Here is an 18,364-nt window from a genome sequence, read left to right as displayed (position 1 = left end):
AAAAAATTCGTGTTCTACGGGTCAAAATACATAAAAAACTTGGATAAGTCCATCTGAATTAAGAAGGCCGTTATACCCCTTCTGGCGACAGGACTATATTGTCTGGGTTTATAAGCCATGGTCTGGAATTATTTCTTTTAGTTCTTACAATTTGTGACTTTTGTGAGTATCTGCCGTTTTTCTATTTTTTTTTTCAGATGTCTCGTATAAATCAGTCATACTGCAGAAAATTAGCTTAACGTATATCTTTGATTTATTTACTATACCGACTTAAGAAGTTTTGGAATTTCTGCGTAATAGGGCGGTCCGATAAGTACTTAGCCTTAGGCTTCCGAGACGGTAATGACCTCCTCAGTCGACTTAAATTCCTGCCCAGCAAGTGCCTTTTTCAAGTTTGAAATCAAAACGAAGTCGCACGGGTTCAAATCGGGTAAAAGTTCGTAGCTCAGCTCGACTAATTTAGTCATGACGCCGGCAGAGGTGTGAACCGGTGCGTTTTCATGGTGGAAGAGCACTTTTTTATTCGCCAAATGGGCAGAGCCTATTTTACTTCAAATCAGGCCCGTGGCACTACATAATTTTCGGGCCCCTAACAAAAATTTAGTAGTAATAATAATTTTTTAAATGTATTAATTATTTAATAGAAATATAGTTGCAAACGAAATTTAAATTTTTATTAACAATAAATAAAATTTATATTTAACATTGTTGAATTGTTTAAACTGCAAAAACTACTGTGAAATTTCTCTACTATGTACAGCATATTATTATAAAGTCCTCACGTAAGTATATTATAAACCAGCGGCTCCAACCACTAGTAGAAATTATTAATTGGAGAGTATCAGAGAGGCTGCAGACGGGGAAGATCGACAATGGATCAAATATTTACAGTCAAGCAGGTATTGAGAAAATCATGGGACACGGCATTCATGTTCACAACATGTTTGTAGACTTCAAACAGGCATACGACTCAGTCAAAAGGAACAGACTATACTATATGAACAGCTTATTTCAGAAAGGGACTCGAGTCATGTTAACTAACTTTCGAGATATGTATATGTCTGCATATAAACTGCTTTTCTGTAGTAAACGAAAAGTATGCCATACGATTTGTCTATTATTATAATATATTTAACCTGGTTCCTTTCTACAATAAACTATATGTCTACCATCATAGTGAATGAACCCACTCTTAACAAAAAATAACAGAAGACTGACTTAGGTCCCTTTCTGAAATAAGCTGTCCATATATGGGATGAATTGGCAATACCACCCAAGCTAATTAGTAGACTTAGGCAAATATGCAAATTGCATATTTTGCATATAATGCATAAAATATGCAAAAATTTTCAATTTTGCATATTTTTATATAAGTGTGCATAAAGTGCATATAATTTTAAATTTTGGTTGTAACTATACATATATTTTTATATTACTGTAACAAGTAGCTTGGAAATTTCAATATTTAATTTTATTTTATACTCTCTTGGTACATATTCAAATTTTGGGTACCTGAATGTAGTAACTAATAAAAGAGCGGCTTATTATATAAGAGCAAAATCAGCCAGTTTATATCTCTAGGTAAAAATTTTTATTTTGTCGGCCCATTTCGCTTTTGTTGTAAAATAAGCCGTGAACACGTGTCTTCGTAATTGTGAATAATTATTGTGCTTTGAAAATGCCGCAAATAAACAGTTCAGTGTCGTGGTGTCATTCATAAAATCAAACTATAGTTTTGTTCAGAAAACTATTACTGAATTAGAATCCTCCAAATAATTATCATTGTTAGACAGTACATTTTAAATAAAAGAATTTGAATCATTGTTTTAAAACGTTAAAAGTAATACATATTGGATAGGAAATTTTTCAAAAATTTAAAGCAACCATGGAAAAAAAACACTGGTTAATACCAGATTCTTTCTCAAGTGGTTCAAGTACTAGCTGGGACATTTTTCGAAGCACTTAATTTAGAACCAACTATATTATCGTAAATTTGAACAATGCCCCAATTACATCAGTTAATCTCAAAAGAAGTTTTTCTATGTAATCAGATAGAAGCCATAAGGATTTGTTAGAAAATTTTGAACAGCATTTGATAATTATTTATTGTTACCACAATTCGAAATAATATCAATTATTTATCTGTTAGAATACTTAAATAATTAAATATTTAATTAATTAGCTTAGTTAGTAAAATATATACATGTTAATTAATACACCATGTGGAGATATTGTAAATAAAAATATTTTTAAATAAAAAAATACTGTAATTTTTTTTAATTACATGCATATTTTCTAGATAAACGTGCATATTTTTGGGTAAAATACTGCATATTTATGCGCATATTTCATACCTTTTTATTTGCATATTTGCCTAAGTCTACTAATTAGACTCATTAAAGCCACAATGTATGAAACTCAGGCATGTGTATGAGTATAAGACCACCGGACAGAATTTTTCAAAGTCTTGCAGGGATTGAAGCAAGGAGATTGGCTGGCCCTAACATTGTTTAACCTGGCACTGGAGTATGCGGTTAGGCAAATGCAAATTGGACGAAGAAACCTCCTGACCAACAGAACCGTTAATTGGCCTCTTATGCCGATGATATTAATATTATGAGTAGAACACGAACAGGAGTACAGGAAAAATATGCAGAGTTAAAAAAGCAAACGAAAAGGGATACAGACGACAAGAAAAAATATAATCCCACACAACATTAGATCTAAAGATGACATTGAAACGGTTGGAAAGTTTACATACCTGGGAGTAGAAATATATGCCGACAGATCAGAAGATGGAGAAATGCGGAAAATAATACCTCAGGCAAACAGAGAGAGTTTATTTAGTCCTCTCCAATATATTTCGATCTAAAAGTGTCTACCGAAACACAAAGATGAGAATATATAAAACCTTAATTCGACTAATAGCATGCTATGGCAGTGAAGTATGAGTCGTAAAAGAAAGATCCAAAAACAAACTCGACACATTGGAAAGGAAAGTACTGAGGAGAATACTAGGACCTGTGAGGGAAAACGGAATCTTCACAATTCGATACAACAACGAGCTTTATGAACTTTATAAGGAAACATCCCTGCCAGACTCCATTAGAATATAAAGATTGCATGTGATAATAATGGGAAAGGATATGCTACAAAAAAAAGCAATGAAGGCTAGGATACAGGGAAAGAGGCAGGTTGGAAAGCCTAGAAAGTGCTGGAAAGACACAGTAACCAGCGATGCACAAGCATTTTTAGAAGTCCGTGTATGGATAAGAGCAGCCACAGGTTTTGAGGTGTAAAATAAGATAATATTGCATCTTTTTGTGCCTGCCGTCTCTGTTCTCTTAATTTTTGCTTTTTTCGTTTTTCACTGTCACTTAAATGATTGTAACTCATGACAATAACGAAACGATTACTTAGATAAGAACAATAGGTATTTAAAGAAATTTAATAAAACGACTAATGATTAATGAGTAGATTAGTTGAAGTAACTTAAAAAGCACAGGACTGAGAACTAATACATACAAGCAAGCAATATCTTATCTTTTCATAAAACGGCATTAAACATTAAACATCAAACTAAATATTAAATTTAAAAGTGCATTTTAAATAAATATGACAATACGTGACGATAGCTCTTTTTAATCCTACCTCTTGTTATTCCTTCGGAGTGGTGTATAAATTTTGTTTATTGTTACTGGTGCGACAAGGCAATCTATTATACCTACTCCTATTGCAGTTTTATGATGGTTTATGGTTTAAGAATGGTTTATGGACTTATGGTTTATGAATATCACTCTAACCTAATTTGTTATCATTTATCATTTCATGTTCGTAAAATGAAATTATTTTGAAAATTTCTTTTTTCTCAATAAAAAATTTCTTTTAGTGATGTTTTCGGGCCCCATTAAAATGCGGGCCCGAGGCAGGGGCCTCATGGGCCTAGTGGTAAAATAGGTCCTGCAAATGAGGGCGTTTTTTCTGCAATTCGGCGTAGAATTGGCACAACAGTTCGACGTAGTAGAGCCATGTGACCGTTTGACCCTTCTTCAGGTAGTCGACGTAGATCATACCTTGTGAAGTCCAGAAATTGGTGACTATCAGCTTTCCGGTGTATTTGTCTCCTTCAGAGCAGGTCTTTGCGTGTCGTCCGCTCTTTCGACTCTTCCTTGATGTCTGGTGTATACCAGTGGGTTTATTTTTCGTCGATGGTTACGTAATGCAGTAGAAACACCTTCGGATCATGCTTAAATAGCATCAAACACTGCTCTAAAGTGGTGTTACTGTTGCGGATGTTGTCCTGAATGAGCAAATGCGGCACCCATTGCGCTCACTGCTTTCCTATTCTCAAAATTTTATGCAGTATATAATATGCCCTACGCGGTTTTTTGAAATGCCTACTATTTCGCGTACCTTCAGTAAGCACAATCGTGAATTTTTGTAACGTTATCCTCCGTGGTAGCCATTTTCAGGCAACCTAGGCATGGCTCATCAAAAACTTACGTGCGACTACGTTTAAACTCATAAAATCGATTTTGGACAGTTGCCATCGAAGGAGAAGAGTCACTGTACACAGCATCCAAGCGCTCGTTGATTTCGCTGCGTGATCTCCCTTCCAAAAACAAGACTCGAGTCACTTTCAACTAAACTAAGAGTCCGATTCAGCTGAAATTTGGACATTGCCGTCTACGAGTATGTATTATATATATATGATCGGTTTAGAACGTCTTGCGGCGTTGTCCGATTCCCAAATTCCATTCCTTCCTATTTTGCCACAGGTCATCCCTGAGGTCTCGCGCGCTCATCGCTTTCCGGATGCCGGTGGTCCAATTAACTTTCGGTCTCCCTCGCTTCCGATGTTCAGGAGGTTGCCATTCCAGACATTGTTTTGGAAGTCTCTCGTCATTCATTCTGTTTACGTGTCCATACCAGATCAGTTGTCTTCTCTCTATATCTTTCATTATTGTTCCTTCTATTCCCATTCGATTTTTAATGTCTTCATTTCTGATATGTTCTCTTCTGGATATACGTAATGACCTTCTGATTGCATCCATTTCCACTACTTCAATTTTGTTTTTGTTTTTTTCTGTAAGCCTCCAAGTTTCAGCATCATATAATAAACTACTCTTAATCATAGTTTCGTAGATATTAAATTTTCTCTTATTCGATATTTGAGTACTCCAAAGAATATTATTGAGACATCGTATTGCTCTTTTTGCTTGTATAATTATGGAAGTAATTTCTTTGTCATCAGTTCCAGTTTTATCAAATGTTACTCCTAGATATTTATAATCTTGGCAGGCTTTAATTTTTTGATTATTTTCCATAGTAAGATGAATATCGTTCTCTTCTGAACCAACACATAAGTACTTTGTTTTATCTATATTGACGTCCAATCCCCATCTTGAATATTCCTCGACCAACTTACGCATCATGTATTCTATGTCTTCCCTGTCGTTTGCTATTACGACCTGGTCGTCCGCGAACTGGAGCGTGTAGAGGCATGTATTGTTTAGCTCGATGCCCATTCCATTTACTTTCCTCTTCCAACCTTTAAGTGCTGCTGCAACGTAGATTTTAAACAGGGTCGGAGATATGCAACATCCTTGTCTAAGCCCCTTAGTTACTGGAAAGCTGTTAGTAAGTGAGTTTCCTATCTTTACTCGTGAACGTGATCCTGCATATAGATTTTTTAATGCATTGGTGAGAGTGTAGCTTACTGGTGAAGCATGTAGAACTTCCCACATCTTATTTAAGGGTATGTTATCATAAGCTTTTTGTAAGTCAACGAATATCAGGTGCACTTCTCTGTTTCTGGCTGTTTTTTTCTCTATAATTTGTTTTAAACTAAATACGTTGTCTGTACAGGAGCGGCCAGCTCTAAAGCCCCCTTGTTCTTCTTCTTCATATTGGCTATATTCGGACTCTATTAGGTCTCTCAGTATTCTACCATACAGTCTACTGAGTGTGCTGGTCACCGAAATTCCCCTGTAGTTTTCGCAATTTCGCTTATCTCCTTTCTTATGGATGGATGAGATATAAGCCATTTTCCATTCATAAGGCACTGGATGTCCATTTAACAATTCGACGAAGACTTTTGTTAGCATTCGAAATAGCTTAGCTGTTCCATTTTTAATCAGTTCTGCTGGAATACCTTCTGGACCGCAAGCTTTACCATTCTTTAAGCTTCTCACCGCTTTTATCAGACTTTCTACGTCGATATTTATATGTTCGCCTTCTATTTCTATACCTGTGTAGCTATATTTTCTAGATATTCGCCTCGTTCTTCTGTTAACAATTTTTTATAGTGGTCCATCCATTTTTGTGACTGTATACAGTGTATGGGTACTTTTTCTTTATCATTCTTTTTTACGGAATTTATAAATCTCCAAGCTTCTGTGGTTTTCCTGCCACCGATATATGTGTTTATCTCCATACATTTGCGATCCCATAAATCGTTTTTCTCCTTTATAACAGTGTTTCGCACTGCTCGCTTTATTCTGTTGTACTCTATTCGATCTTCGTCATTTTTAGTATTTAACCATTTTTGGTAAAGCTTCTTCTTGGTCAAAACTAGTTCTTCCATTTCCTCGTTCCACCAGAGTTTATTGCTTGGTTTGGTTTTTGGTTGTTCTCCTAACACTTCTTTGGCACTTTTCTGCATTGCCCAGTATGTACGAGTATGTATTACATGGTAGAAATTACGTATGCGACAGTGTCGTCATCGGGCGGTAATGCTAAGTACTTATTGTAACTAGTAGCTAGAAGTCGTGCAAAATATAAATGAATCTTTTAAATTATCTGCTAATAAATCTACATCATAAGTTTTTCCATGAAACAGTCCCATTATATGCAGATATAAGTTTACTGGCGCATTCTCATTAAGGAAACCTGTTATGATTTAAGCTGATTTATGTTAATTTGCGCAGTACTGTAGCTATAATAGCACATGTCCATTTGATACATATTTTGTAAAGTTTTTCTTGGTAGCGGATGATGCTTTTTAATACTTATAAGGAGAGCTCTGGATGGTTCCATCCAGAGATAGAACTATTTTTTAGCTGATACTCATTCCTACACCAGCCTTGATCCTAGATCCTAGATCGACGGAGCCCCGTAGCCACTTAACTATCTGTATATAAATTAAACGGTTTAAGTTCAAACTCGTTTAAGATAATTTCTCTTAAGCCGGCCATTCACTATATTGCGGCGTTGTTCAATTTTGTCGAATTCGACTAATTGGCAAAAGTTTTGATCGTGTGTGACCGTGGATCCAACAAAATCGTACAATTTTACCACAAACAGAGTGGCCTGTCTGCTGCAAAACTGATATCGTCGACGATCTTGTCGAAGGACATCGCAGTACCGTGAGCGGCCGGCCTTAGACAATGCAAAATTATATGTCTCTGCCTCTAAGGTATTATAAGGTAGAATATTTGGTATGAAATATAAAATTTTACTAAGGATCTGAAACCGCTTTCTTATTAGACCAGTGCGGATCTGTTTTGAGGTGGATGTGAGAGGTGGCATACGGATTTTTGCAGATAAAGTTAGGTGACAATTCAATAGTTATAATTCACTTATGCTCCTTCTCAAATATGCCCGGGATATTAATAAAAAAATCTAAATATTTAAAAATTTCGAAAAATATCGCATTATTTCTACTTCATTGCTTACTCGTATAACTTTAAAACGATTCATTTTGGAACAAAGTCGTAAGGAAAGAATATAAAGATAAATAAATTTTGTATAATGTACCTACGACTTGTTATGTCTTAAATTATTACCCTTTCTGCAAAATAGCAAGAAATAGAAAATAAGGGGCAAAAAAGACTGTTCGTATTCAATGTTTTTCAACCACTTTGAACACTTTGAGCACTTAGAACCTTTATAATTTGGTTACAAAATTCTTATAACATACTTAAATCGTCCACCAAATTTCATTAAAATCGACATAAGAGATTTTGTATAATAATTTTGCAATATAATTTTTTATTAAAGTTCAATTTTTTAAAAATTTTTCTGAACAAAAAGTAGGCCATTTAGAAATTTGCCAATTTTTTTGCATATAAAGAACTTCTCTACCTATTTAATACACTTTACAGAATTAAAATCGGATTATTTAAGTGCCCTCAGCTCTGTTTTAGAGTTATAAACAATGTTTTTGGGTTGTAGAGAAATACAGTGAGGACGTTTGAGTTAGAATAAATTCATTTTCTTGAGAATGGGAGACTCTGGAGATAAATACCGAAACAAATCGATTTTTATTTTAAAATTATAATTTTTTGGCATAAATATCATACTAGTGACGTCATCCATTTTGATGTGATGACGTAATCTAAATATGAATTAACTTAATTCAAAAGAAAAATTTTAATTCAAACCCTGTATAAATAATTATGTTAATGTTTATATTAGTGAATACAAAATTGAATAGCCTTTCGATTGAGCTATCACACGGCACCTATTGTCATTTAAAAAAATCATCGATTACTTCATCACGCCCAGATGGATGACGTCACTGGTATGATATATATTTCAAAAAATTAAAATTTAAAAATAAAAATCGACCTGTTTCGGGATTTATCTCCAGAGACGCCTATTCTCGAGAAAATGAATTTATGACAGCTCAAAACTTCTCACCGTATTTGTTTATAAGCCAAAAAATTGTTTAAAACTTTAAAACAGTTAAGTGCTGAGGCCGCTTAAATAATCCGATTTGAATTATACGCTGGGCTAATTAGCAAAATACAAGGAAAAGTTATTTACCAGCAATTTTATTGCTGGAATCGAATCTAATGATTGTATATATTAATAAAATAGCTATGCAAAGTCCGCAGATAGTGTGCTACTTTTTTTTATAAACAAAATGGCGTCCAAAAATCGTGTTTTTTTCAATTTTTGCTCTATAACTTCAAAGATTTTAACTTTACACCAAAAACACCCAAATAAAAATTCACCGTAATTAATAACTTTGTGGCTTTCTGCATAAAGACGTGTTTTTTCCGATTTACTTCGACGAAAATTTTCCCCAGAAAATGCCGATTTTTCTAACAAAATCTTTAATGTTCAACTTAAATTTTAGATAAGTAATTGTTCATTAATAATTAAATAACTTGGTAGTATAAAAGCTCTTTTCGTACAGATTATAATTCCAGAAGCCAATGAAAATTAAATGAACAGTTTAGCGACATTTAAATTATTAATTACAAATTTACGGCGCTATAATAACCACAATAATTACGATACATAAGAATAACTATAATTTTTGTATAGAAAGACACTGTACCTTGAAATTGGACTATTTAAGCGGCCTCAGGAATATTTTAATATTATAAACAATTTTTTGGCTTATAAACAAATAGAATATCTCGAGAAATATTAAATACCTAAAATTAAATCGTGAAAACGGTATTGGAAATAAAGCAGCAAGGCGCTTCTTTTAAAAGAAAAAAACATTTAATTGTGATGAGTGTTTCCTGAGATACAGCCGGTCAAAGTTGACCGGCATTTACGGCAAAGATATAAGCAATAGGATCATAATTTTCGAACCATGACCTTTTAATTTTTGTCCTTTTTCTCCACACCAATTTTCGGATCTTTAAAATACTTATAACATATGTTATTATAATAAAAACTATCGATATTACGAGTGAAAATTGCCAAAAATAGCAAAATTCCAATCCAAAAAAAACACTGGACTTGATTCTATCTCGATAAGATTATTAAAGGCTATGTCATCTTATGTAGTAAACCACATTGCATATTTGATAAATTTATCAATAGGTAATCGATTCTTTCCAAGTATTCTAAAAGAAGCAATCGTTCTTCCTATTTACAAAAAAGACGATCCTTAAGACATTTCAAATTATAGACCTATTTCCTTATTATGTGTACTTTCCAAAGTATTTAAGAGAATTGTGTAGAACCGTAGGTCGGAGTTTTTGGGTAGGTTTAAAATTGTAAGCGATTGTCAACATGGCTTCCGTACAGGTAGATCCACTCAGTCTGCTGCCTGCAGATTTTGTGAAAGGGTCTACAGATTTTTAGCTGCAGGTGAATATGTGGCAGGTCTCTTTTTTGATCTAACACGTGCCTTTGATTGTCTTGGTAGTCGTTTTGTTAGCTATAAACTGTATAATATTGGTTTTAGAGGCATATTTTTAGATTGGCTAATCAATTTTGGGCCGGCGTAGCTAAGTGGTAGCGTGCTTGGCTTGCGTGCAGGTGGTCCGGAGTGCAAATCCTACCGCCGGCAAAAACAACTAAACATTTTTAAAAATGTTTATAGGCCCCAGGTCGACTCAGCCTGAATAAAATGAGTACCTTGGGTAAAACCAGGGGTAATAATAGGCGGTTGAAGCGTAGCCCTGGCCCTGTTACCTTCATTTTATACCATAGGCCCTAGACATAGCAGACTACCCTGCTATACTCCCAAAGCCACGCAGTGGTATAAAACGGGAGACTATTATTTATAATCAATTTTATTTATCAGATAGGATAATTTGTGTTAAAATCAATGAAGCTATTTCGGAGGAACGTGTTATTAATCTGGGAGTTCCACAAGGCTCTGTATTAGGACCCCTGACAGGTGTCAGGTGTCGTAATGACTGTTGTCGATCTAATAACCTAATTTTAAATGTAGACAAAACAAAAGTATGTAATATATTGTAATAACTTAAATTCTGTAAATCCTGTACTACACCTAAGTTTTAGCAATGTACTACTGGATTGCTGAAATCATACAACATTTTTAGGTATCCATCTCGACTCAAAATTAAAATGGTCAGTTCACATAGACATGCTCAGTAAGTCACTTAATAAGTCATATTATGCATTATCCCATATTAAAAATATGCCCATGTCTGCGCTGTTAAATGTATACTATAGCCTTGTTTATAGTAGACTTTGTTACAACATAGTTTTATGAGGGAATTCAGTCAACAGTGACAGAATATTTATAACACAAAAACGTATAATACGAAAAATGTTTGGAATTAGACCTCTTGAGAGCTGTAAGCCCATATTTATTAAGAATAATATTTTAAGTTTTCCATGTATTTATATTTTCAGAATATTACTATATCCTGTTGATAATATTCAATATGTATGACTGAAATTATAGTTTCCACAATTGTTCGACGCGAGGTAGCGTCTTGCTGAGTGTATCTGGTCATAGATCAAGTAAATTTGAAATGTCAGTAAGTATATGAGCATTAGATTGTTTAACGTTTTACCAAAAAAATATAGAACAATGAATAAATATTTCTTTAAAAAATCCATTAATACCTTATTGGTTACCAAATGCTAGTATACTGTGGAAGAGTTTGTGTTGGACAGAAATATTACCTAAATGTTATCAATTCTATCTATCTTAAAATGTTTATAAAATTTATAAGTGTATTAATTTTATTGTTTATTTGTTTGTAAAAGTAATGACATGTAAAAGTAATGACCTACATTGTATGTCTTAAGAGGAAACAGTAGCGATCAACAGGTAGCGAAAACGCGTTCCAAGATTGGGGCTATAATTTTGAATATTTTTTCGAGATATTTGTCACACGTATTCGTAATACAATAAAGAATGGCGGTACAGAGCCCAATTTGAAAAATATATTAATATGTGGAAATTACTCTGTAATTAAATACAATATTAAAAAAACGAGCCTGTACCGCGATTAAGAAGAACAAAAAATACACTTTTCTATCCGATGCCTAGATTTTGTGTCATTTTGGAACTACTAATGAAATAAAAAATTTTAGTAGTTCCAAAATGACACAAAATCTAGGCATCGGATAAAAAAGTTTATTTGAAGAAAGTGTATTTTTTTGTTCTTCTTAATGGCGGTACAGGCTCGTTTTTTTAATATTATATTTAATTACAGAGTAATTTCCACATATTAATATATTTTTCAAATTGGGCTCTGTACCGCCATTCTTTATTATATTACGAATACGTGTGCAAAATATCTCGAAAAAATATTCAAAATTACAGCCGCAATCTTGGAACGCGTTTTTGCTACCTGTTGATCGCTACTGTATCACCTTAAAGGGTGAATAAATATTATTATTATTATTACAAGAAAGCAGTTTCAGAACCTTTTTAAATAAATTAATAATAATATTCTTAATCTTGTCTCATCGAATCAAATATTATTAGATACTAAATGATGATTTAGCAACAAACCTTATTATGATATTGCATCAATTGTATAATCACTCTAATATCATCACTATAGTTTTTTATTGAGATAACTCGCATAATGTTGGCGGCGTCTTCAGCATCCGGATCCTGGCAGTATTTGTTTGCAAGAACGAGACAGGCGTCGGCTTCGTGTACCTTAAAATTAACCATTACATCAACCAAAGTACACTTTAGAAAAAGGACGTTTATTAACAACAAACTGGTACAAATTTCTTATTGGCAGGCCCGTAGATAACAAGCCTGCAAGGGACACACTGTTTGGGGGTCGCCAAACAGGAGCGCGTCTTGTACAAAATACTAATTTAACACCCTATATACTATGCTAGAACCGAAGGGCGCTGATACTAGTTTGGAACTGATTCTTAGTTTTTATTAACTTAGCATGCCTGTGACGTTTTTTGTGTAATTTAAACATAACACATTCTGTCAATAATTAAAGGGTTTTTACATATGTATTTTTGGTGGATCAGCATGTCATGCCTGTAACAGCACTGACGATGCTCTACTTAGAGAGAAAACGTTCCATGATAGATGTCCTTTATGGGTTTTTAGACCCTTCGAAAACCTTTTAAGTGATTTTTAAATAAATAAACTAGGCCTGGATACCGCGTATCAAAAGTTGATTAATTGCAAGCTAAAAATTTGTTAATAGGTTAACGTTGTCTAGTCGGACAAACTTTGATGTATGGGAACACTGGAATAGGGTAATTTTTAATTGTGGAACGTGATTTTAATTGCGGGTTGTTTTTAAGTTTATTTAATAGCAAACATTATTATATATGAAAAAATGTTTTGGGCATTTTAATAAGTCCCAGTGGCGGCTCGTGACTTCAGTATGCGGGTAGGCGACACATACATATACCTTTCTTTATATATATACATGGGCGCCCATACCCATGGACAGGGGGGGCCGTACCCCCCCTCGCTTTTCGAGTGCTGTAAACTATATATGGTTATCCAAAGTATACAAAATATAATGTGCAACATCTTCACGTCTGCCCCCCCCTGAAAATTTTTATATGGGCGCCCGTGTATATATACACTATACTCTACTATACTCTACATATATTATATACTCGTTTACCTATATACACAGTGTGTCGCATTTAAGATGAAGGCACCCCTATATTGCGGCTATAAAAAGAAATACAGATTTAAAATTTTGCAGTCAAGCAAGTGTGATGGTTCACATTTTTTTAAAATAGTCATAGTCAACTCAAATTTAAATTTTAAACGCTATCTACTGCGAATCTGCAAACAGGGCGAATTTTCGATATTTTGCTTCGCGTTAGAGATATTTGGAAAAATTGTTCCAAATATTTTTCTAATCCCATGTACCAAATTCCATGATAAAATTCGCACTTTTAGTTTTTTCAGTATTTGTAGTCAGGATCCTAAAACATACAATTGGTTATCCCGAGATGCAGCTCGAGACAATCATTGTCGAAAGAGCAAAAAATGTAGCCTAACCTAACCCCAAAAAGTTCCCGGAAATTATCGTCCACTACGACTAGACAAGCCACAGTCAAGTTGTGCTCATTACGAGGCGCCAAGCCTTACTCCGATCAATGTATCTTACCCATGTATCCAATACCAGGTAAAATATATGCAATATTTTAAATACTGTCGGCAAACGTACAACAAACACTGAGTAAATACGAAGGGGGACGACAACAATAGATACTAGGAGAGGATACAATCCATTGCTTTCCGTAGTGACCAACTATTTAAAATATTGCATATATTTTACCTGGTATTGGATACATGGGTACGATACATTGATCGGTGTAAGGCTTGGCGCCTCGTAATGAGCACAACTTTACAGTGCTGTGCTTAGCGTAAAGAATGAGAGACGCATATCATTATTTTCTGTTCTTTAGGCGGATTTGAGAAGTGCCTGACTATAGGGTAGTTCCATAATATAGAAGTGAGTAGCACTACTACGAGGAGCGTACAATAATTACAACTTCGAAGAGAATTTAAAAAGTACATTTTTTATTTTAGATACTTACGTATTGTGTCAAAATTTATAAATTACAATTTAGAAATAAGTAATTTATATTAACAAATAATTTATTATTGTATTGTACTGTACATTTGAAGAGGTTAGGGCGGCGCCTACCTTGCCTACCTCGACAGGCCGCCCCTGATAAGTCCGACACGTAGAACATGTAAAATGACAGGAATTATGTTGGTGGTAAATATCAGTCTGATTTTTGCATGAGAGTTTAATGAAAAGGTAACAAATCAATTGGAAGTTCTGTCCGACAAAATACATGGGACGTTTTCGTAGTCTGACGTTCGAAACATGTCAGCTGTTCCACAATTAAAACTTCCCCTGTTCCAGTGTTCCCGTACATCAAAGGTTGTCCTACTAGACAACGTTGAGCTATTAACACGTTGACGGACAGTGCGTCAAATGTATAAAAAAGTGTTGTGACACTATATGAATTTTGTAAAGTAGAATGGGAAAATTGCTGAATTTCTTTTAGCGCTTATAGTTTATGGAAACAATAAGTTTTTTAACATTTTTTGTAAACATGTGGACGACGACCATGGGTGTCGCGTCACATTTCATATGCATCTGTAGATGTAATGTGACAAAAAAATCTACCGATTTTTAGTCACAACTCGGTATTTTAAAAATGTCGTCTATAGACGTTGTGTCACATTACATCAATGGAAGTTAGACGTCTATAGACGTTATGTCCGTCAACGTGTTAACAAATTTTCAGCTGGGTATTAATAAACTTTTTTTGGTTAGCGGGATCCAGGTCTATACCTTTTATAAAAAAATTTTGCATTAAATTTATTTTTACTTAAAAATGGTAATAATACAATATCCTTATGTGCCATTATTTATACATACATTAGAAACGTTAGAAACGACGAGACTTTCTGCATTCTGTTTTTCTATCACTGAAAAGTCATGACGAAATTGCGTATTAGTTCGAGAATGGGCACAAGGGGTTTTTTTGAGAAACACATATTCCTATAAAAAAACCTAGAAGAATAATAATTGAAAAACACCAATAATATAACTGGAAGGTAGGGACACCTTCATATACCTAGGCTCGCTGTTGATTAAAGATAACGTAATCGAAAATATTAGAAGAATAATGCTTGCCATAAAGTGTTACTATGGTTTAATAAGATATGGCTTCAAAACTACTTTCTCAGAAAAATTAAAGTGATCATCTATAAAACACTAATAAGACCAGAGCTAACTGCTTAAACGTTTCCAGCGAAAAATCCTAAAGGGAATATAAGGAAGGAATAAAAAGCACGGTACTACCTATGTGGCGTAGGCGTTACCTACAATGTTGAGTTGTATAGAAGATTTGGGAAACCTGGCGTTGTAAAAGCCATTAAGGCAACATGCTTTAGATGGATAAGGGCTATAGTGAGGCGAGAAGAGAAGAAAGTGTAACAAGACAACGATCCGTAGGACGACCGAAACTTAGGTACAAAGACAACTTAGAGATCTATTTAAATTCTATTCAAGTTAGAACATGGAGAGGCGTTACCAGAGAGAGGAGTGAATGGAGGATTGATCTGAAGAAGGCTTTGGCTCATGTGATGTCACTGATGGTGATGATGAAGCACATGTTATTTCCTATACTGATGATGTAGACTTGAATAAAATCAAATAGACTGGCGTCTTTTTCTCAAAGTGATAGGTGGAAGATATTAAGGCTGAATCCAAGCTCACAATTGGGGTGATTCAGATAATGGTTTAAAATGCTCACCCCTACAAGGGCCGTAGAGACATAGCGTAAAAAGGTAAATGTTGCCTTGCTGGTATGACATATTATTACGTCACAGGCGTTCGACTGGTCAAGCTAGATTGAGAGGGAAATATGAACTGGTTCTATTAATCATTTGTACCAATTTCTTGTCAACAGTCTTCAAAATTGCTATATCAAATAAAAATATTTTATATTTAAACCAAAACAAAATCTTCACTAATCTTATTTCCTTACTATAAATCACTTTGTCATTTTCTTAGTATACAAAAATAATCTAAAAGAGGAGAATATATAAATATTTATTTGATGCAACATTTTGTTTTTTAAGATATATCTCTATGCTTAAATATATTTTTGTGAAACATGTTATTCATAAAAAATAGTAACCCTCTTAAAAAATATAAAATAATACTTATGAAAAAAATCTAAGGGAAACAATATATTCTTGTAGATAAAATACTTATGCCGAATTTAACTTTCTGTTACTAATTCTAATTTTGAAAACTCTCTACACTAATTAGTTGTTCATGCTTCTGTCGTAATTTTCTACTATCTAAAATCATTCCATACAAAACTGAAAATAAAGTACGTAAATAAAAAGCATATCGCCAAAAATTTAAAAACCAATTTGTCATGTGTTGTCATGCTTATTGTGTATCCAAACCTTTTACAAATATTTAGATAATATACGAAATTTTTAAAATTGCTCGAGTTTAAAATTTGTCTGCTGTATTTACATTAAATATAAGGGAAATAGATTTATAAACCTATGTAAATTTGATAGTCTAAGATCCGAATAGGAGGTCGAAATGTAACCATCTGCTTGCCGGATGAAACATTTTTTTTATTAAATTTCATACACAGACAAACACGACCAGCATGAGTTGCCTATCAAAATCGTGTAATAGCTATGCTTAAGACGGGGGACGAAGGGGTTGAAATCAATATTCCAAACACATTTTTTTTGAAAGTATGGTAGAATTATTTTATTTTTAAATTAAATATGCATATTCAGTACAATTCATAGACTACTCAAGAAAAAATTCAAGGAAAAATACTAAAAAATAAGCCAACGGTGGCAATTTTTTAAAAGACACCTCAAAATATAATGAATTTTGCGGTGGACATCAGAACGCATCATTGTATCAAGGTAAACAAAAAACTCAAAAACATTTTATTAGCTTATGAGTTTCTCGAGGTAATACTGTCGAGCTTTTTTAATTATATCTAATTTTTACTTTTTAATATCACTCAGAAGTCAAAACAACGAATTTTTTTGCAAAATAGGGTGAAAATTAACATACTTATTATTGTTAAACAAAAAATAAGCATACAACAAAAAATATCTCGACAGCATTACCTCAAGGAATGTCTAAAGAAAATACGTGTTACAGTTCAAGTAGATTATCCAGTTGGAGTTGACTTTTCCTAGTTCGAGTCGACTCAAACGGCTGGTTTTAGTAAAAGTTGATTAGAAATAATATAAAATGAAGATTTTTATTCAACATTTACTAGTAAAAGTAGACTCCAACTAGTTAAAGTATACTCTTCCCAATGCCATTTAGTAAAAGTTGATTCACACAAACAACCGATTCTAGAAATTAAATGTTACTGTATATTATGTTCAAATCGTCATATTTATAATCCAGGCTGTATCGTCGCCCCAGTTAAGTAATTTATTCCAGTTCGATTCTTTTGCACAAACTTACTCAAAAAGAAGTCCTTATAACGAATCCACAGGGTGTCAGGTGGTACCGTAATCGAAAAATTGTTTAAACAATTTCTTTTAAACAAATTCACAAAAAAAAATTCACTTCGGACATTTTTTTTTACATCATTTGGGTCATTCGGAGCAAAAGAGGTCTTTTGTGATTTTTCTGTAAAATTTAGTGTTCTCGAGTTATACGCGATTTAAAATTTGAAAAATGCAAAAATGGCCATTTTCAAGGCTTAATAACTTAAGGTTAAAAATTATTATTATGAAAGTCAGAAAGTCACCAAATCAAATTTTAACGACCCCCCTACAAAGTACTGAAGAAATATTTGTCATTATTTTATTACTAAGCTGTTATTTTTCATTATTAACAATGAGTGCTAGGAGCGTATTGAGGCGGCTGTCAATGTGAGTGCGACTGAGATACGCCATTGGACGGTCGGAGTTCGGAATGGAGGATCTTACTCGCACTCACATTGACGGCCGCCTCAATACGCTTTTAGCGCTCATTGTTGATAATTAAAAATAACAGCTTAGTAATAAAATAATGACAAAAATTTCTTCAGGATCTTGTAGGGGGGGCTTTAAACTTTGATTAAGTGACTTTCTGACTTGCATAATAATAGTTTTTAATCGAGTTATTAAGCCTTAAAAATGGTCATTTCGCATTTTTCAAATTTTAAAACGCGTATAACT

At 33.7% G+C, this 18,364-nt stretch overlaps 1 protein-coding gene across 5 annotated transcripts in view; it reads right to left on the bottom strand.

Annotated features, from left to right (window-relative positions):
• Window positions 1–18,364, bottom strand: part of LOC114336268 (calcium-activated potassium channel slowpoke) — a 663,340-nt gene that overhangs the window by 309,616 nt on the left and 335,360 nt on the right. For all 5 annotated transcript variants that reach the window (XM_050659851.1, XM_050659850.1, XM_050659854.1 and 2 more), the window contains one exon: window positions 12,188–12,340. In XM_050659851.1, coding sequence (XP_050515808.1) covers window positions 12,188–12,340 — 153 coding nt within the window. The remainder of the gene's footprint in view (window positions 1–12,187; window positions 12,341–18,364) is intronic.

The sequence above is a fragment of the Diabrotica virgifera genome, chromosome 8, assembly GCF_917563875.1.
Source record: "Diabrotica virgifera virgifera chromosome 8, PGI_DIABVI_V3a".
In the NCBI taxonomy this organism is placed as follows: domain Eukaryota; kingdom Metazoa; phylum Arthropoda; class Insecta; order Coleoptera; family Chrysomelidae; genus Diabrotica; species Diabrotica virgifera.
Note: the sequence above shows the minus strand (reverse complement) of the source record. Positions and strands in the feature narration are given on the sequence as shown.